General features: G+C 35.9%; 1 protein-coding gene across 1 annotated transcript in view; it reads left to right on the top strand.

The window, feature by feature from the left end:
* dre4 (SPT16 homolog, facilitates chromatin remodeling subunit dre4) overlaps positions 1-17473 on the top strand; it is a 371785-nt gene that overhangs the window by 65415 nt on the left and 288897 nt on the right. Inside the window, exon 8 of the mRNA XM_090398585.1 lies at positions 11623-11886. Within this exon, the coding sequence (XP_090254711.1) occupies positions 11623-11886 (264 nt within the window). The remainder of the gene's footprint in view (positions 1-11622; positions 11887-17473) is intronic.

A 17473-nucleotide genomic window follows, 5' to 3' on the forward strand; every position in this document is an offset into this window, starting at 1 on the left:
TGCATAACCCATTCTGTAGACTAAACATAGCAGTACTTGCTTTAGGTATTCAGTAAATAGGATGATGAACTTATACATCATCATCATTAAATTCCTGCCATGTACCCTCGAGTTGTACAGGATATGATAGTACTACATGAAAAAAATTACATCATTACTAACTTCCTATCTACAATTTTCCTCCAAATCAGTCTGTTACTTGTCAAGACTCCAACATTATCAGATCTTATATTTCTATCGTCTAAGGCACTTTGTACCGTATCAATCCACCTATATCTTGGTCTTCCTCTGGGTCGTTTTGCTGTCAACCTGGCAGAGAAGTGACCATACCACCTGAGATTTGCTCTGCTAACGCATTCCTGGATGTTGACAATGTCAAGTTCTTTCCTAATATCCTCATTTTTCATATGATACTGCCATTGATGCCATCTGTTCACGCCTCTAATCTTTCTCAGGACTCTCATATCTGCAGTCTCTAGTCTTTGGTCAAGTGTTTTACTTCTGACCCAGCTCTCAGATCCATAAGTTAAAACTGGTTTGAACACTGTCTTGTATACAGCTAATTTAGTGTTCTGACTAATTTCTCTCTTATTCCATATGAATTTATTCAATTGACTTCCCACCATACCAGCTTTGCTAATTCTGTTGTGTATTTCTATATTTAATTTACCATCTTCAGTAAAAATCGTACCTAAATAGCTGAAATGTTTTACTTGTTCCACAGGGTCTCCATTCACAACATAGTTGACATTTTCAATGATTCTGCCTATTTTCATTGTCTTTGTCTTTTTATTGCTGACTTTCATACCATATCTATTACAACAGCTACTCAATTTAGTCAGAGAATCCTGCAGACTTGTAGCGGATTTATTTAGAAGTATAACATCATCCGCATAAAGCAAAAAGCTGACATTAACATCTCCAATTTTGATATCAGGTTTAATACCACTTTCCTTCATAATGTGATCCATATAGATAATGAATAACAGATGAGATAATGTACATCCTTGTCTCATACCAGATTTCACATTAAACCATCTTCCTGTACTTCCTTCAATTCTGACTGCTGACTTACAACTCAAATAAAGACTAAGTATTGCTTGATATGATGTCCCATTGACATCATATAACTGTAGCGTATTGAATAGCTTCTCTCTTGGCACCTTGTCATTTGCCTTTTTCAAATCAACAAAACTTACAGATCTTTGTTTATATTCCCATGCTTTCTCGACTATTTGTCGTAAAGTGAAGATCTGATCCTGACAGCCTCTATTTGGCCTGAATCCAGCTTGTTCTTCACTAAGCTTTTCTTCCACAATTCTTCTCAACCGTTACTCAAGTATACTTGCATAGATCTTGCCAGGAACACTCAGTAGGGAAATACCTCTGTAATTCTCACATTCAGTTTTATTTCCCTTTTTATATATGGGTACTATTATAGCTCTACTCCAGTCATCAGGAATTTGTCCCTCTGTCCAGGCCTTCTGAACTATACAGTGCAGCCATTGTAAGACTTTTATACCACCATACTTCAGCATTTCTGGTCGAATATCTACTCCTGCTGCCTTTCCATATTTCAAGCTTTTGATGGCTTTTTCTACTTATGTATTCCTGACTGTGTGCCTGGTCAATGTTTTTTACCACTGTGCTGTCATCACTGCTTGTTTCATTTAGCAATTTTTTGAAGTAATTACTCCATACTTCAAGGATATCTTTTTCTCCTGTTTTCATGTCACCTTTATCATCTCTAACTCCTTTTACAGCACTCTTTACTCCATTTCTAAGCTTCTTCAACAACCTCCAGAATATCTTACCACCTTCTTGATATTTATTTTCTGTATTCTTGCCAAAGTCCTCCCGTTACTTTTGTTTAGTTAGTTTTACACAGTGTTTAGCATTCTTGCATTTGTCTCTCTATTCTCTAAGAGCACAAGCTGACTTATTTGACAGGAACTTTTGATATGCTTTCTTCTTTTCCTTCACTGCCTCTTTAACATCCTGTGTCCACCATGGAGTTCTGATTTTTCTATCCTTGCAGACAACCTCACCACATGCCTCTCTGGCTGAATCAATCAGGGTTTTCTTGAAGGTTTGCCACTGAATCTCCAAGGTTTGGTTCTTGTTCTAAAACTCTTTCATTTTTTTTCCAATAATCTTTGTTTATTTTAGTCTGCAGTTCTCATCTGAGAGCTGTTCAACTTTTATTCGCTTCAAAACTTTCTTATATGTGCTTCTTTTCAATATGAAATTCAATTTTATCCTGCTCAAGATTAAATTTTGATCACTTCCAATTTCAAATGATCTGTACATTCTGGTGTCCTGCACCATGGAGAAAACATCATCACTATCAACAGTAACATAGTCAGTGAGACTTTTCTTATTCCTTGCCTCTTCTCTCCATGTGAATTTGTGCACATTTTTATGTTTGAACATGGTGTTAGTAATAACCAGTCCATGTCCTGAGCAGAAATCCAACAGGTATTTTCCATTATTATTAGCTTTGCTCTTTTCTCCAAATTTTCCCAAAATATTTTTGTATGTCTGACAATCATTTCTTACTTTGCTATTTAGATCCTCAACAAGGACTAACTTTTCCTTTTTCATTGTGTCAGTTGCTTTTTCTAAAGCTTCAAAAAATTTCTCCACTTCTACCTTAGTAGAACCTTCTGTGGGACCATAGGCACAAATAAGTCTCATTGTCCAGTTCCCCATTCTCATATTTGCCCACATTACTCTACTTGAGACTGACTGCCATTCAAGAAGATTTGCCTTGTATTTTGTGTTGAATACTATGGCTACTCCTTCTTTTCCTTGATTGTCATTGCCTGAATATAACATTTTGTATTTATTGCTCAGAAAGATCTCACCAGTTTTGGTCTTTTTTGTTTCAGTCACCTCTATTGTGTTCATCTGGTACTTATCTAATTCCTCAGCTAGCTCCATTTCTTTGCCATTCAGGCTTCTTACATTGATAGTACCAATCTTTATCTCTGGTGATGTTGAGTGGAGGTGTGTTTTCAGATTTGGTACTTTTTTTATTTGATTTTCAGATTTTGTGCTCATGGTACTTTATTATATATATCCCTTTTCCAAATCTACAAAATTTAACCCTTTAACTGCTAGGTCGAGTTAACTCGAGCACGGAAAAAAATGACGACTTTGGTACGATCAAGTTAACTCGATTTGAACAGTTGACGCAACTCCCATATTCAGACAATTTTTTAGTATGGAAAGAATCGTTGTAAGATATTAAAATTTCGCAGGTAGGTGCCTTCATCTATTGCCAACTGATTGAAGTTTATTTGACTTGGGTTTCTGTCCTTGTATGACATCTAAACAGAAAAATTTGAACTGGTGCCGCTAATCATATATAAGCACCTCCATAGTGCAATTGGAAGAACTATGATACATTGCGCCCTTCAATTGGAAAAGGCCTAAGTTCGATTCTCGTCATGATGGGAGGAATCTTTATATATGGACTTTTTCAATCGAAGGTGAGTTAGCCGATCTCATACGGAGGTAGCAGGGTTTTTCAGCCCGCATACAGACAAATCAGCCCTTTAGAACACACACAATTTACAGACAAAAAATACTAGTTGTGGTGGATGGTGGTAGATGGCATTAATGTGGCTAATTGGTAGTAGAGACTGAGAGTTGTACAGTAGGTGTCCTCCCACGATGAGTCTTCGGACTCCTTCGAGGTGTCATGAATAATTATAATAATAATATACAGCATGATGCATAAACCACGTGACTGTGGGGATTTCCCGGATGTCACAATATGGCATCTACCAGGAATTGTTAACAACAAATGAGTCGGGAGAAGAATTGTCCGAGTTAAGTGAATTATGTACTCAGATGAAGAAGATCCTGATTATTCTACATAAATTAATGTATGTGATTTGCATAATCAAGGGGGTGTCCCCTGATTATGCAAATTTTATAAAACACTATTATTGCCATTGTTGTGAGTGAACAAGTGTATATCAAGAATGTATGATGCTGTCCAGACTTCTTACTTCAGTAAGAATTTTAATTGATTTTATTTATAATTTTTTTGCAAAATTAATTCAGCACATGGGACAATGTCAGTAGAACATAAGGTCAGCAGTTAAAGGGTTAAATACAGATTCTTGCTATATTCCCATAATTTTTCATCTAATTTATCTTAAAGTGAAAATCTAATCTTGACACTCCTATTTAGCCTTAACCAGCTTGTTTTTCCTTACTCTTTCACTGTTGTTCTTTAGCTTCTTCTCAAGTATTCCTATATATATCATATCTGGAACATAGAAAATTCCTGCATTCAGTTTTATTTCCCTTTGTATAAATGGGTACCTACTTCAGTCATGTGGAATTTGGTCTTCTGACTAGACCTTCTGAATTATGTAGTGTAATCACTGTAAAAATCCATATTGGAAGCAGTTTAATAACTTTAACATTCCTTTCCGTGAAACTTGATCATCTGCAATCCAGCTATCCAAATAGTGAAGTCATCTTCCTCAGCAGCCTCAACATTCACAATTCTGATTGGCTCCCCTATTCCAACAGCACCGACCATGCTGGGAAAGAAGCAAAAGTCTTGGATATAAGTATTGACCTAATACAAATTGTACATCTATCTACTCAAATTCCTGATAATTCTCTTCACTCTCCAAATACTCTCTCTCTTTCTTTTTGACGAATTCTCCTTCCAGCTACGCTGAAGAGGTCAAAACCTTTCTTTTTGGCAACTCAGACTTGTACCAGTCTCCTCTATCACAGAATGCTCCTCCAATCACTCTCAACCTCGCTTCCTGTGGCACTACAAGAGCCAATTGGGATGAATTCCAGAATTTTAATGCCTCCTTTCTCTGGTCTGATTATTGTTTTTGCTCATCTGATCCTAACGCCTGCTGTGAACAAGTCACAGAAATTATTCTCACTCGTATGAAAACCATCCCCAATTCAACCCATAATCCTCATCCACTTTCCAAGCCATATTTCAACCAAAAGTATATCAAAGCAGTTGAAGAAAAAAATGTAATTTACTGCATGTGGCTCAAATCAAGAACTCCAACTTCATACTCTGCCTATACCAAAGCTCACAACATATGCAAATTAGTCATCAGCAGATCCAACTCTAATTTCATAAAGGCCAACAGCAAAAAATCTTTCCTCCTGTCCAAATGGAAGCCATGCCTTCTGGTCCCTTGCTAAGACTGTTAGATGCAACTTCTGCTCATTTGCACCTCTCTCTCTCACCCTGATGGCACCACTATTATTTCACCCAGAGATAAAGTTGATCTTCTACATTTTTGTCAAAAAACTACAGCAGCACCATGTCTGCTGTAGTTTTTTGACAAAAAAAGAAATCAGAAAACTACTAAATAACTTTTATACTAAAATGTTTTCTGGTCCTGATGACATCTCTTTCCAATTGTTCTCAAGCATCATGCTCCTCAGCTAACGTCCGTCCTGCATCGTCTACAATGTATTATACATATCTGGTACTTATCCTGATGCATGGAAGCAATCTCTTATCCATCCTATTCCAATAAAGGGTGGATATGAGATTGCTTCTGATAGAACTGATAGAAGCCTACTGTCAAATTGCCATCACCTCAGTCTTCAAAATAATGGAGAAAGTCATTGATAGTCATTTCTCTACTACTTATAGGCCCACCAATTAATCAGCAACCACCAGTATGGGTTTTGCCATTCAAGATCCACAGGTGATCTTGTAGCTTACATCACCCACCAGTGGACATGTGCCATGGAAAGGTTTGGAGAAACTTGTTCTGTTGTCCTCAACATTTCCAAAGCTTTCGACCATGTCTGGCATCATAACCTGCTTGACAAATTGCCATCCTCTGGTCTTTCTGCCATTTGTAATTGGATAGCCAGCTTTCTTTCTGGTCATTCACTGCAAGTCATGGTAACTGGTTCCCTCTCTTCGAGCTTCACCATCAGTACTAGAGTGCCTCAAGGCTCTCTCCTATCACCTACTCTTTTTCCTGTTCATAAATGACCTACTCACAAGCACCCTAATCCTATCCACAGCTTTGCAGACAATAGTACTCTCCACACATCTTACTCATTTGATAAACCATGGAGTACTCGGACATCCCAGGATACAAGCATATACAACTAGTGCCTTAAACATTGATTTACATACTATCCTTCAATGGGGGGGGGGCAAGGACAAGCTTGTAATGTTCAGTGCCACCAAAACACGGTCTTGCCTTTTCTTTCACAAAAGATATCTCAGCTCACCTATCCTTACCCTCAGTAATACACAAATCATCAGACAAGATCAGATCTCTCTGCTTGGACTAACATTTACACACATCAAATCAATAGCCTCCTTGGCATGCAATAAACTAGACATTCTCTTTCATTTAAGAGACTGTTTTACATCCAACCAACTCTTAACTATATACAAATTCCAAATCTGCCCATACTTAGAATACTGCTCACATGTTTGGGTTGGTGCATCTAAAACTTTCCTAAAAATTCTTGATGCTGTCCAGAGGCAAGCAGTCAGACTCATAGTGATCTCCATCTTACAGATTAACTTCAACCTTTATCTTACCAGATGCAGTGTTCCAGCACTCTGCTTATTCTACAGGTATTTCCATAGCTACTCCAGTGAATTGCAACCATCATTCCTCCACTTTCTGTTGCACACCTGTTAATACAAGAGACAAGCATCCTTTTACTGTGCAACTGCAAACACACACTGAACCTGCTTCTCCTCTTTTATCTGTTCACCTCTGTTCTCTGGAACAGCCTTCTTTATGAAGTATTCAACTACAATCTGCAGACAGGATTACAGAGTTGCAATAAATATCATTTGAAAGTATAACTATTAGAATTTTTGATGCATGAATATTATTATTTCGTTACTTTCTTTCGTTATTTTCTTATTATTTTCTAGACTGGTGTGATTGAAGATAGCAAATGTCGAAGAAAAAGTCAATTGCATCCTGTGGCTTGCTGAACTCAAGTCCATAACAGCAGTAAGAAGAAAATTTTCTGCCCATTATAACAAGGAAGCTCCTTACAGAAATTTAATTAATAACTGGATGAAACAATTCAAAGCAACTGGATCAATTCATGACAAACCCAGATCAGGGAAGTGAATGTGGTTCAAATCGAAAGGGCATTTGTTAAGAGTCTCAAGAAATCAGTGCAATGTGCTGCTGCTGCTGAGTTAAATGTACCAACTGTCAGCTGATGAAAACACAAATGGAAAATGACAACACATGTTATTGACATGTTGACTTTTTCAGATGAAGCAACATTCCACATAAGTGGAAAAGTTAACTATTACAATTGCCACATTTGGGGTACAGAGAAGCCTCAGGAAATGTGGCAACACAAAAGAGACTCATCATCAATTCCTGCCATGTACCCTCAAGTTAATGTGTGGTGCGCAGTTAAGTGTTGCATTATCAGGCCATTCTTTTCGGTGAGCCCACTGTTGGGAGTGAATCTTATTTAGCAATGCTTCAGAATTTTTTTCCTGAATTAGAGAGATTAAATCTTATGAATAAAACCATTTTCCAACAGGATGGGACACCCTATCACTATGCTACATAGATATGAAAGTTTCTGGATGACACTTTTGCAGACGGGCGGATCAGGTAGAAGAGGTGCTGGTGTGGCCACCTCAGTCACCTGACCTGATTCCATTAGACTTTTTCTTATGGGGTCACATCAAAACAGTCATGTATGCTTCAAAACCTGCTTCTCTCAATGACCTTAAGGCTAAAATTACAAATGCAATCAATGCCGTCATTGCCCAGCAACTACTAACTGTTTTCCGGAACTTCAAAAATCTCCTAGTTACATGCATTGCACGAGATGGCAGTCATGTTGAGCTCTAATAAAAAACAAATCATTCTGGATAAAACTTAATTACATACTCTTTAAGCTGTTAGTTACTATAAATCTGTAACTTTTATAATGTTGGATCTATTAAAGTTTAAAATTGCACTAAGAATTATGGGATACCCTGTATTTAAATGAACTTCTATATGAGTCCTCATCAGCATCCCACACATGGCACTGATGCACTTATAGATCTTTTGACCCCTTATGTATGGGATCAGTAAAAAAAAAAAAAAAAAAAAAAGTTCCAATCTACCTTTCTGCATTTTATTTTGATTGTTTTTTTCTAACTCAAGTATTGATATATTCCAAACATCTTAAATATCTTCAGTTTTTGTCACATTTGACTTTGATTTCTTTCACAGCTCTCTTTCTTCCATTTCCAAGTTTAAAACCTCCTGAACATTTTGCTACCATCTTTATTTTCTACATTTTGTAAGATTTCTTATGACATTTGTTTTGCTACTTTTACATGCAGCTTTCTTACAAGACATTATCCAAAATTTTGTACATTAAGTTAGTAGTATATAATTGTAATGTGTTTCCTTTAGTAATCAATTTTACTTCTCAATGAGAAACTGGTTTTCATTGAGAAGTAAAATTACACCTTTATCTCTCAAGAAGTCACAAAAGAAGGGGAAGAGGGGGCCCATTGTTTTATTGACTGTTCATGTTTGAAAACAGTATGATGTCACACTAAGTCGAATATTTATCCTATATATAAATTTTATATTTTTATAAATATATATATATATATTATAAATATAAGTTCATATTTTATTTATTCACTGCACCTTCTTTGGCTTTCAAACACATGGACTAGGAAATGCAGTTAATGAATTTTTATGTAAATATTTTGACTGTCTAGAGTTATCTAACTTTTCTAATTAGAATATTATGTAATTGAAATTACATCCTAGTTTTTTTTTTTTTTTAATTGGAACGTTTTTCTCAGCATTATACTTTTCTAAGGATTATAAATTAACACTTGCCCAGAAAATGTTGATATAATGGGAAATATTTTCTGTTTTATTTTATAGTGTATTTTATGATATTATTTTTATTATTATGTGACACCTCCAAAGAGTCCAAAGACTCATTGTGGGAAGGCACTCCTCTCATTTAGTCTACAGCTCACATCTGAGAGCAGCTCTCAGATGTGAGCTGTAGACTAAAATACACAAAGATTATTGAAGAAAAAATAAAAGAGTTTGAGAACATGAATCAAACCTTGGAGATTCAGTGGCAAACTCAGAAGAAAATATTGATTGATTCTGCCAGAGAGGCATGTGGTGAGGTTGTCTGTAAGGATAAAAAAATCAGAACTCCCTGGTGGACACAGGAAGTTAAAGAGGCAGTGAAGGAAAACAAGAAAGCATACCAAAAGTTCCTGTCAAATAAGTCAGCTTGTGCTCTTAGAGAATATAGAGACAAATGCAAGAATGCTAAGCACTGTGTAAAACTAGCTAAACAAAAGTCATGGGAGGACTTTGGCAAGAATATAGAAAATAAATATCAAGAAAGTGGCAAAATATTCTGGAGGTTGTTGAAGAAGCTTAAGAATGGAGGAAAGAGTGCCATAAAAGGAATTAGAGATGATAAAGGTGGCATGAAAATGGGAGAAAAAGATATCCTTGAAGTATGGAGTAATTACTTTGAAAAACTGCTAAATGAAACAAGCAGTGATGACAGCACAGTGGTAAAAAACACTGACCAGGCATGCAGTCAGGAATACATATCCATACTTGAAGTAGAAAAAGCCATCAAAAGCTTAAAATGTGGAAAGGCAGCAGGAGTAGATGATATTCGACCAGAAATGCTGAAGTATGGTGGTATGAGAGTCTTACAGTGGCTGCACTGCATAGTTCAGAAAGCCTGGACGGAGGGACGAATTCCCAATGATTGGAGTAGAGCTCTCATAGTACCCATATATAAAAAGGGAAATAAAACTGCATGTGAGAATTACAGAGGTATTTCCCTACTGAGTGTTCCTGGCAAGATCTATGCAAGTATACTTGAGAAACGGTTGAGAAGAATTGTGGAAGAAAAGCTTGGTGAAGAACAAGCTGGATTCAGACCAAATAGAGGCTGTCAGGATCAGATCTTCACTTTACGACAAATAGTCGAGAAAGCATGGGAATATAACAAAGATCTGTATTTAAGTTTTGTCGATCTGGGAAAGGCATATGACAAGGTGCCAAGAGTGAAGCTATTCAATACGCTGCAGTTATATGGTGTCAATGGGGCATTATATCAAGCAGTACTTAGTCTTTATTTGAGTTGTAAGTCAGCAGTCAGAATTGAAGGAAGTACAGGAAGATGGTTTAATGTGAAATCTGGTATGAGACAAGGATGTACATTATCTCATCTGTTATTCATTATCTATATGGATCACATTATGAAGGAAAGTGGTATTAAACCTGATATCAAAATTGGAGATGTTAATGTCAGCTCTTTGCTTTATGCGGATGATGTTATACTTCTAAATAAATCCGCTACAAATCTGCAAGATTCTGTGACTAAATTGAATAGCTGTTGTAATAGATATGGTATGAAGGTCAGCAATAAAAAGACAAAGACAATGAAAATAGGCAGAATCATTGAAAATGTCAACTATGTTGTGAATGGAGACCCTGTGGAACAAGTAAAACATTTCAGCTATTTAGGTACGATTTTTACTGAAGATGGTAAATTAAATATAGAAATAGACAACAGAATCAGCAAAGCTGGTATGGTGGGAAGTCAATTGAATAAATTCATATGGAATAAGAGAGAAATTAGTCGAAACACTAAATTAGCTGTATACAAGACAGTGTTCAAACCAGTTTTAACTTATGGATCTGAGAGCTGGGTCAGAAGTAAAACACTTGACCAAAGACTAGAGACTGCAGATATGAGAGTCCTGAGAAAGATTAGAGGCGTGAACAGATGGCATCAATGGCAATATCATATTAAAAATGAGGATATTAGGAAAGAACTTGACATTGTCAGCATCCAGGAATGTGTTAGCAGAGCTAATCTCAGGTGGTATGGTCACTTAAACAGAATGGGCGAGGAAAGATTAGCAAAACAAGTGTTCTCTGCCAGGTTGGCAGCAAAACGACCCAGAGGAAGACCAAGATAAAGGTGGATTGATACGGTACAAAGTGCTTTAGACGATAGAAATATAAGATCTGATAATGTTGGAGTGTTGACAAGTAACAGACTGATTTGGAGGAAAATTGTAGATAGGAAGTTAGTAATGATGTAATTTTTTTTTCATATAGTAGTGTCATATCCTGTACACCCCTTGAGGGTACATGGCAGGAATTTGATGATGATGATGATGATAAATTCGATATTTTTAATCATTTTCTCAAGATAACTTAGGTTGTATTGATACTGTTGTTCGACACTTTTTTGGTAATTTGCTACTAGCATATATAGAAACAAAGGCCTGAGCAATAATATTAGTTTGAAATATCTGACTTTGAATTTTAATAAACAACAGCGGAAAACTTGTGTTGTATATTGGCTTTCTTCTCTTTAAGGTTTTTAAATTTCACCATTGTAAATATATTTGCTCCTTAATATAAGAATAAGTTCAGCTGATTACAGTGAATAAGACATTGAAGTGTGAATTTTGATGCATTTCTTCGAGAAAACATTATTGAACAAAATCTAGAAACAATTTACCACAAATAGTATGGCTTTCAAACTTATAGTTCAGCATATTACTTTTATTAATTATTCTGTTCATATTTTTAGTGACAAGAACAATCTTCACTTTGGATCAATTACATGTGCTCTTGGTTCTCGCTACAAATCCTACTGTTCCAACATTGTAAGGACATTACTTGTGAATCCATCAGATGAACAACAGTCATATTATAATTTTCTTTTGGCATTAGAGGAGGACATCTTAAACCACTTACAGAATGGTGTTAAACTCTGTGATGTTTACACTGCTGCTGTAGCTTTTGTTGAGAAAGATCATAAAAATTTAGCAGACAAAATGACAAAAAATGTTGGGTGAGTATATTTTTCAATATGTAATGTAATTTTTATGATGAAATTTTTTTTAAATTATGTATTATATTTATTTGTGGTTAATCAAAATATAAAAAAATTATTTTTTTCCTTCTATATTCCATATTCAGTTGAAAATTAGAACTTCTGTGTCAGTATTGTGTAGGATCTTCATGTGTCTGTCCTAATAGTAATTTATATTGAGAGCATATCAGAATTCAATTTCTGCTAGTGTGCAAAAAAGTGTTCAGGACAATTTGAGGAAATGATGAGTATAATGGAAAATCGATACTGATATGCTATTTTCTAATACATCCTACAAATTCTCATTGTGAAGTATGTAGCACCAGGAAATATTATCAGTTTCACATGTTCTGTCACGCATATATGTTGTTGTGGATAATTGCATTGTTAGGAAAGTTTCTGTTGCCTTTAAAGTAAAATGTAATAAAATTCTAAAGAAATTAAACATTAATGCCAATTAATCTACAGAATTATAAAATTCTGCAGTCCCCATGCATTATTGGACATTTAGAATCAAAGAAACAGGAACTGTGCTTCTTAATAATCAGTATAAATATTAGATTTTTTATTTAAAAAAGAACATTATGAATTTGCTCTCTACTCTAAAAAAATGAGTATGATGCAAATAAATATGGTTGTATGAATGTGGAAAGCTGTAATTATTGGATTCCCATTTAACAACCAAGACTTCTTTCCTAGGGGATAATCTTCCTAAGACTTGAAGCCATAAGTCAAATCCGTTCCATTTTATTTTTGTTGTTTGTATGCACTTTACAGTTTATATTGTACCCCTAAAGATGTCTGACAAAATATTGGAATCATTACACTGTTTAATTTATGTTGTATGTGCTGTCATCATTTCATTAAACAGATGCAATTGGGGAATATATCCAGTTTTTAATCATAAAGCTTTTATATTATCACATCTGTTTAATTTTATCATTAGAGCTGCTTCATGTTCATCTGCTTGGAACATGATGATGATATTTAGATTATGGGATTTAGATTATGAGAACAGATTGCACATATGTGGATTACAGACTGGTTAACAGGAAAAAGAGGAGTGATATAATAGAGGTCTATTAACTTTTGAATGGGTGTTATAGGATATTGTCTGATGAAATTTTTCATTATGTGGATGGTGGTTAGAGAATGCGGAGGCATCCATGGAAGTTAAGTTTGTTCACAGTCAAGAAAGGGGTAAGAGCTAGGTTTTTCTCTCACAGAGCAGTGAGTGGGTGGAATAATTTGCCTTTAGAGATAGTGAATGCATCTAGTGTGAATGAATTTGAGGGTTCATTCCGAAATCACCGAAAACAGCTGGTTTCGGTGATTTATAGCCTCCCTCGATGAGTCCTTGGCTCCATGGTGATCTCAGATAATAATAATAATGGTGAATGTGAAATGTTAGACAGGTATGAGGGATATTACATGGATGTTTAAGAATTACCCAAAAAGATCACATTGCAGAAGTCAACACAGTATGCTCAAAAATATGGTCACATAATATGGCATATAATACATCTAACAGCTAAATAGCCCTTATAGCAGTGGGATGTGTTCGGTATAAGGGTGTCTATGATTCTGTTGCCAACAAATCCCTTTCTTCCACCAGAGCAGACTTTAGCACACCTGATTGGGTCAGTGGCTGTCGGCATTGCAAATCCGAAGGGCTTCTACCTCTTCGGCTCTATGGGCAGTAATCATGCCTGAAAAGAAAATCTGCGTGAATTGTACCTCTACAAAAGTCGCACATGGTTTGAGTATCTGTTCTACCTCTGTACATTTTCTGTATCTCCTATTGAAAATGTGACAAAGGGTGACCATTGATTATGATTGTGCCCCCCCCCCACATGAATACACTACCTCACCATAAGTGTCCCCTTTCTGTGAAATTGGAGGGATGGGTATCCTCTAACCACATTATTCATTTTCTCTCCAAATCAAGAAACATCTTGAATTGTATGTGGTGGTTTGTGGTTAATGGGATTCAAATCATTGGCTTCCTTGTATAGAATCCACTTGAAGTGAGCCTTCTTAACATAGTCTGGTTGGAAATGTTATCAACTCTGGTTGCAGCAACCTCAAGTGACAGTTAGTGACAGAGCATCTTGTCACTAATTGTTAGAGTTAGTGACAAGATAGCGGTCTGTTCAATTTGACGTACCCCTCACGTGACTCTGGTCAGCTCTTCACCAAGATGATTCTATGCGACACATTAAACCAGTGTGTCACCACCTTCACATGTGACTGTCTAGCTTCAAGTCTTCAAACAGCCTGCCATCTGAAAGAATTATCGAAACGATGATGACTTGCCATCCTTGAGATACTGGAGATGTGACTAACCTGCTGAGCAATCAAAACAGGAATACAGTGATGTGGTTGCAACTTGTGTTTTTACTGCATAGTGTGTATGAACCTGTTGAGTGCTAGGTAATTTCTATTGTATAATCAGAATTTGCATACCAGAATGCCTGTTATATCAAATATTTGCCTTTGAAGATGCTGTTAAAATTAAAGTATTCATAAAAACATTTTGTCCTTTTCATTTTGTTGAACAGTGCATTACATAACATCTCCATTGAGTCCCAAGACTCATTGCAGGCGGACACACTACACAATAAACTGTTTTTCCTGTTTGTGAATGGAAAAAGAATCCAAGCTTCTGGATGAGGGGTGCTTAAGGTTCAAAGCTGTATAACTGAGGGGAGACCTCCACATAACCTTTAAATGAATGCAGAGAACTGACAAGGCTTCTGATCTAATGTCCAGTCCTCACCTTCTCATAATGCACCCTGTTAGGTATCTACCTGGATACTGAACGAATGAAGAGCTGGAAATTTGGGATTTGTATTTTTATTGGCTTAAACCACAATATAAAATGATGGTACAACATGACAGAATTTCATGCCAGCTAGGGCATCACTTGGTTAAACAAGGCTTCCATTGTTTTTGACAAGGAACCAGGGCAAACAGCAAAAAGTCAGCTACTGGAACAAATCCTGAAACAACAACACCAACTCAACATCACCAGAATTCAATATCAGTACTATCAACATAAGAAGCCCGAATGGCAAAGAAATGGAGCTAGCTGAGGAATTAGATAAGTACCAGATCAACATAATAGGGGTGACTGAAACAAAAAAGACAAAAACTGGTGAGATCTTTCTGAGCAATAAATACAAAATATTATATTCAGGCAAAGACAATCAAGGAAAAGAAGGCGTATCCTATGGATACGCCTTCTTTTCCTTGCTAAATACAAGGCTAATCTTCTTGAATGGCAGGCAATATCAAGTAGACTGATCTGGTCAAATATCGGAATGGGAAACTGGACAATGAGACTTATTTGTGCCTATGGTCCCACAGAAGGTTCTATTACAGTAGAAGTGAAGGAATTTTTTGAGGCTTTAGACAAAGCAGCTGACACAATGAAAAAGGAAAAGTTGGTCCTTGTTGGGGATCTAAATAGCAGAGTAGGAAGTGATTATCAGACATACAAAAATGTTTTGGGAAAATTTGAAGAAAAGAGCCAAGCTTATAATAATGGCAAATACATGTTGGATTTCTGCTCAGGACATCAACTGATTATTACTTATACAATGTTCCAACATAAAAATGTGCACAAATTCACATAGAAGAGGCAAGGAATAAGAAAAGTCTCATTTACTATGTTATTGTTGATAGTGATATTTTTTCAATAGTGCAGGTCACAATTGAAAGTGACCTGCACTAGTGTACAGAGGATTTGAAATTGGAAGTGATCACTATTTAGTCTTCAGCAGGATAAAATTGAATTTCACATTGAAAAGAATAACATTTAAAAAAGTTTTAAAGCGAATAAAAGTTGAGCAGCTCTCAGATGTGAACTGTAGACTAAAATACACAAAGATTATTGAAGAAAAAATGAAAGAGTTTGAGAACAGGAACCAAACCTTGGAGATTCAGTGGCAAGCCTTGAAGAAAACCCTGATTGATTCAGCTAGAGAGGCATGTGGTGAAGTTGTCCGCAAGGATAGAAAAATTAGAACTCCATGGTGGACACAGGAAGTTAAAGAGGTAGTGAAGGAAAAGAAGAAAGCACATCAAAAGTTCCTGGAAAGTCAGCTTGTGCTCTTAGAGAATACAGAGACAAATGTAAGAAAGCTAAACACTGTGTAAAATGTGGAAAAGCAGCTGGAGTAGATGATATTCAACCAGAAATGCTCAAGTATGGAGGTATAAAAGTCTTACAGTGGCTGCACTGCATATTTTGGAAGGCCTGGACAGAAGGACGAATTCCAGATCATTGGAGTAGAGCTCTCATAATATTCATATATAAAAAGGGAAATGAAACTGAATGTGAGAATTACACAGGTATTTCCTTACTGAGTATTCCTAGTAAGATTTATGTAAGTATACTTGAGAAACAGTTGAGAAGGATTGTGGAAGAAAAGCTTGGTGAAGAACAAGCTGGATTCAGGCCAAATAGAGGCTGTCAGGATCAGATTTTCACTTTACAACAAATAGTTTAGAAATCATGGGAATATAGCAAAGATCTGTATTTAAGTTTTTTCGATCTGGAAAAGGCATGATAAGGTGCCAAGAGAGAGAGAGAGAGAAGCTATTCAATACGCTACAGTTATATGGTGTCAATGAGGAATTATATCAAGCAATGCTTAGTCTTTATTTGAGTTGTAAGTCAGCAGTTAGAATTGAAGGAAGTACAGGAAGATGGTTTGTTATTAAATCTGGTGTCAGAAAAGGATGTACATTATCCCATCTGTTATTCATTATCTATATGGATCTCATTATGAAGGAAAGTGGTATTAAACCTGATGTCAAAATTGAGAATTTTAATCTCTGCTCTTTACTTTATGCGGATGATGTTATACTTCTAAATAAATCTGGTATAAGTTTGCAAGATTCCTTGACTAAATTGAATATCTGTTGTAATAGTATGATGGTCAGCAATAACAAGACAAAGACAATGATAATTGGCAGAATCATTGAAAATATCAACTGCATTGTGAATGGAGTACCTATAGAACAAGTAAAAGATTTCAGCTACTTAGGCACAATTTTTGTGAAGACGGAAATAGGCTACAGAATCAACAAAGCCGGTATGGTAGAAAGTCTGCTGAATAAATTTATATGGAATAAGAGAGAAATTAGTCAAAACACTAAATTATCTCTATACAAGATAGTGTTCAAACCAATTTTAACTTATGGATATGAGAGCTGGGTTAGAAATAAAACATTTGACCAAAGACCTGAGACTGCAGATATTGAGAGTCCTGAGAAAGATTAGGAATGTGAACAGATGTCATCAATGGCAATATCATATTAAAAATGAGGCTATTAGGAAAGAACTTAACATTGTGAGCATCCAGGAATGTGTTACAGATCTAATCTCAGGTAGTGTGGTCATTTAAACAGAATGAGAGAGGAAAGTTTAACAAAACATTTGTTCTCTGCCAGGTTGGCAGTAAAATGTGCCTTAGAAAACAGAAATATGAGATCTGATAATGTTGGATTTTTGACAAGTAACAGATTGATTTGGAGGAAAATTGTAGATAGAAAATTA

Source organism: Typopeltis vanoorti, chromosome 9 (assembly GCF_054136105.1).
Source record: "Typopeltis vanoorti isolate ZY-2024b chromosome 9, IOZ_Tvanoo_1.0, whole genome shotgun sequence".
NCBI classification, from domain to species: Eukaryota; Metazoa; Arthropoda; class Arachnida; order Uropygi; family Thelyphonidae; genus Typopeltis; species Typopeltis vanoorti.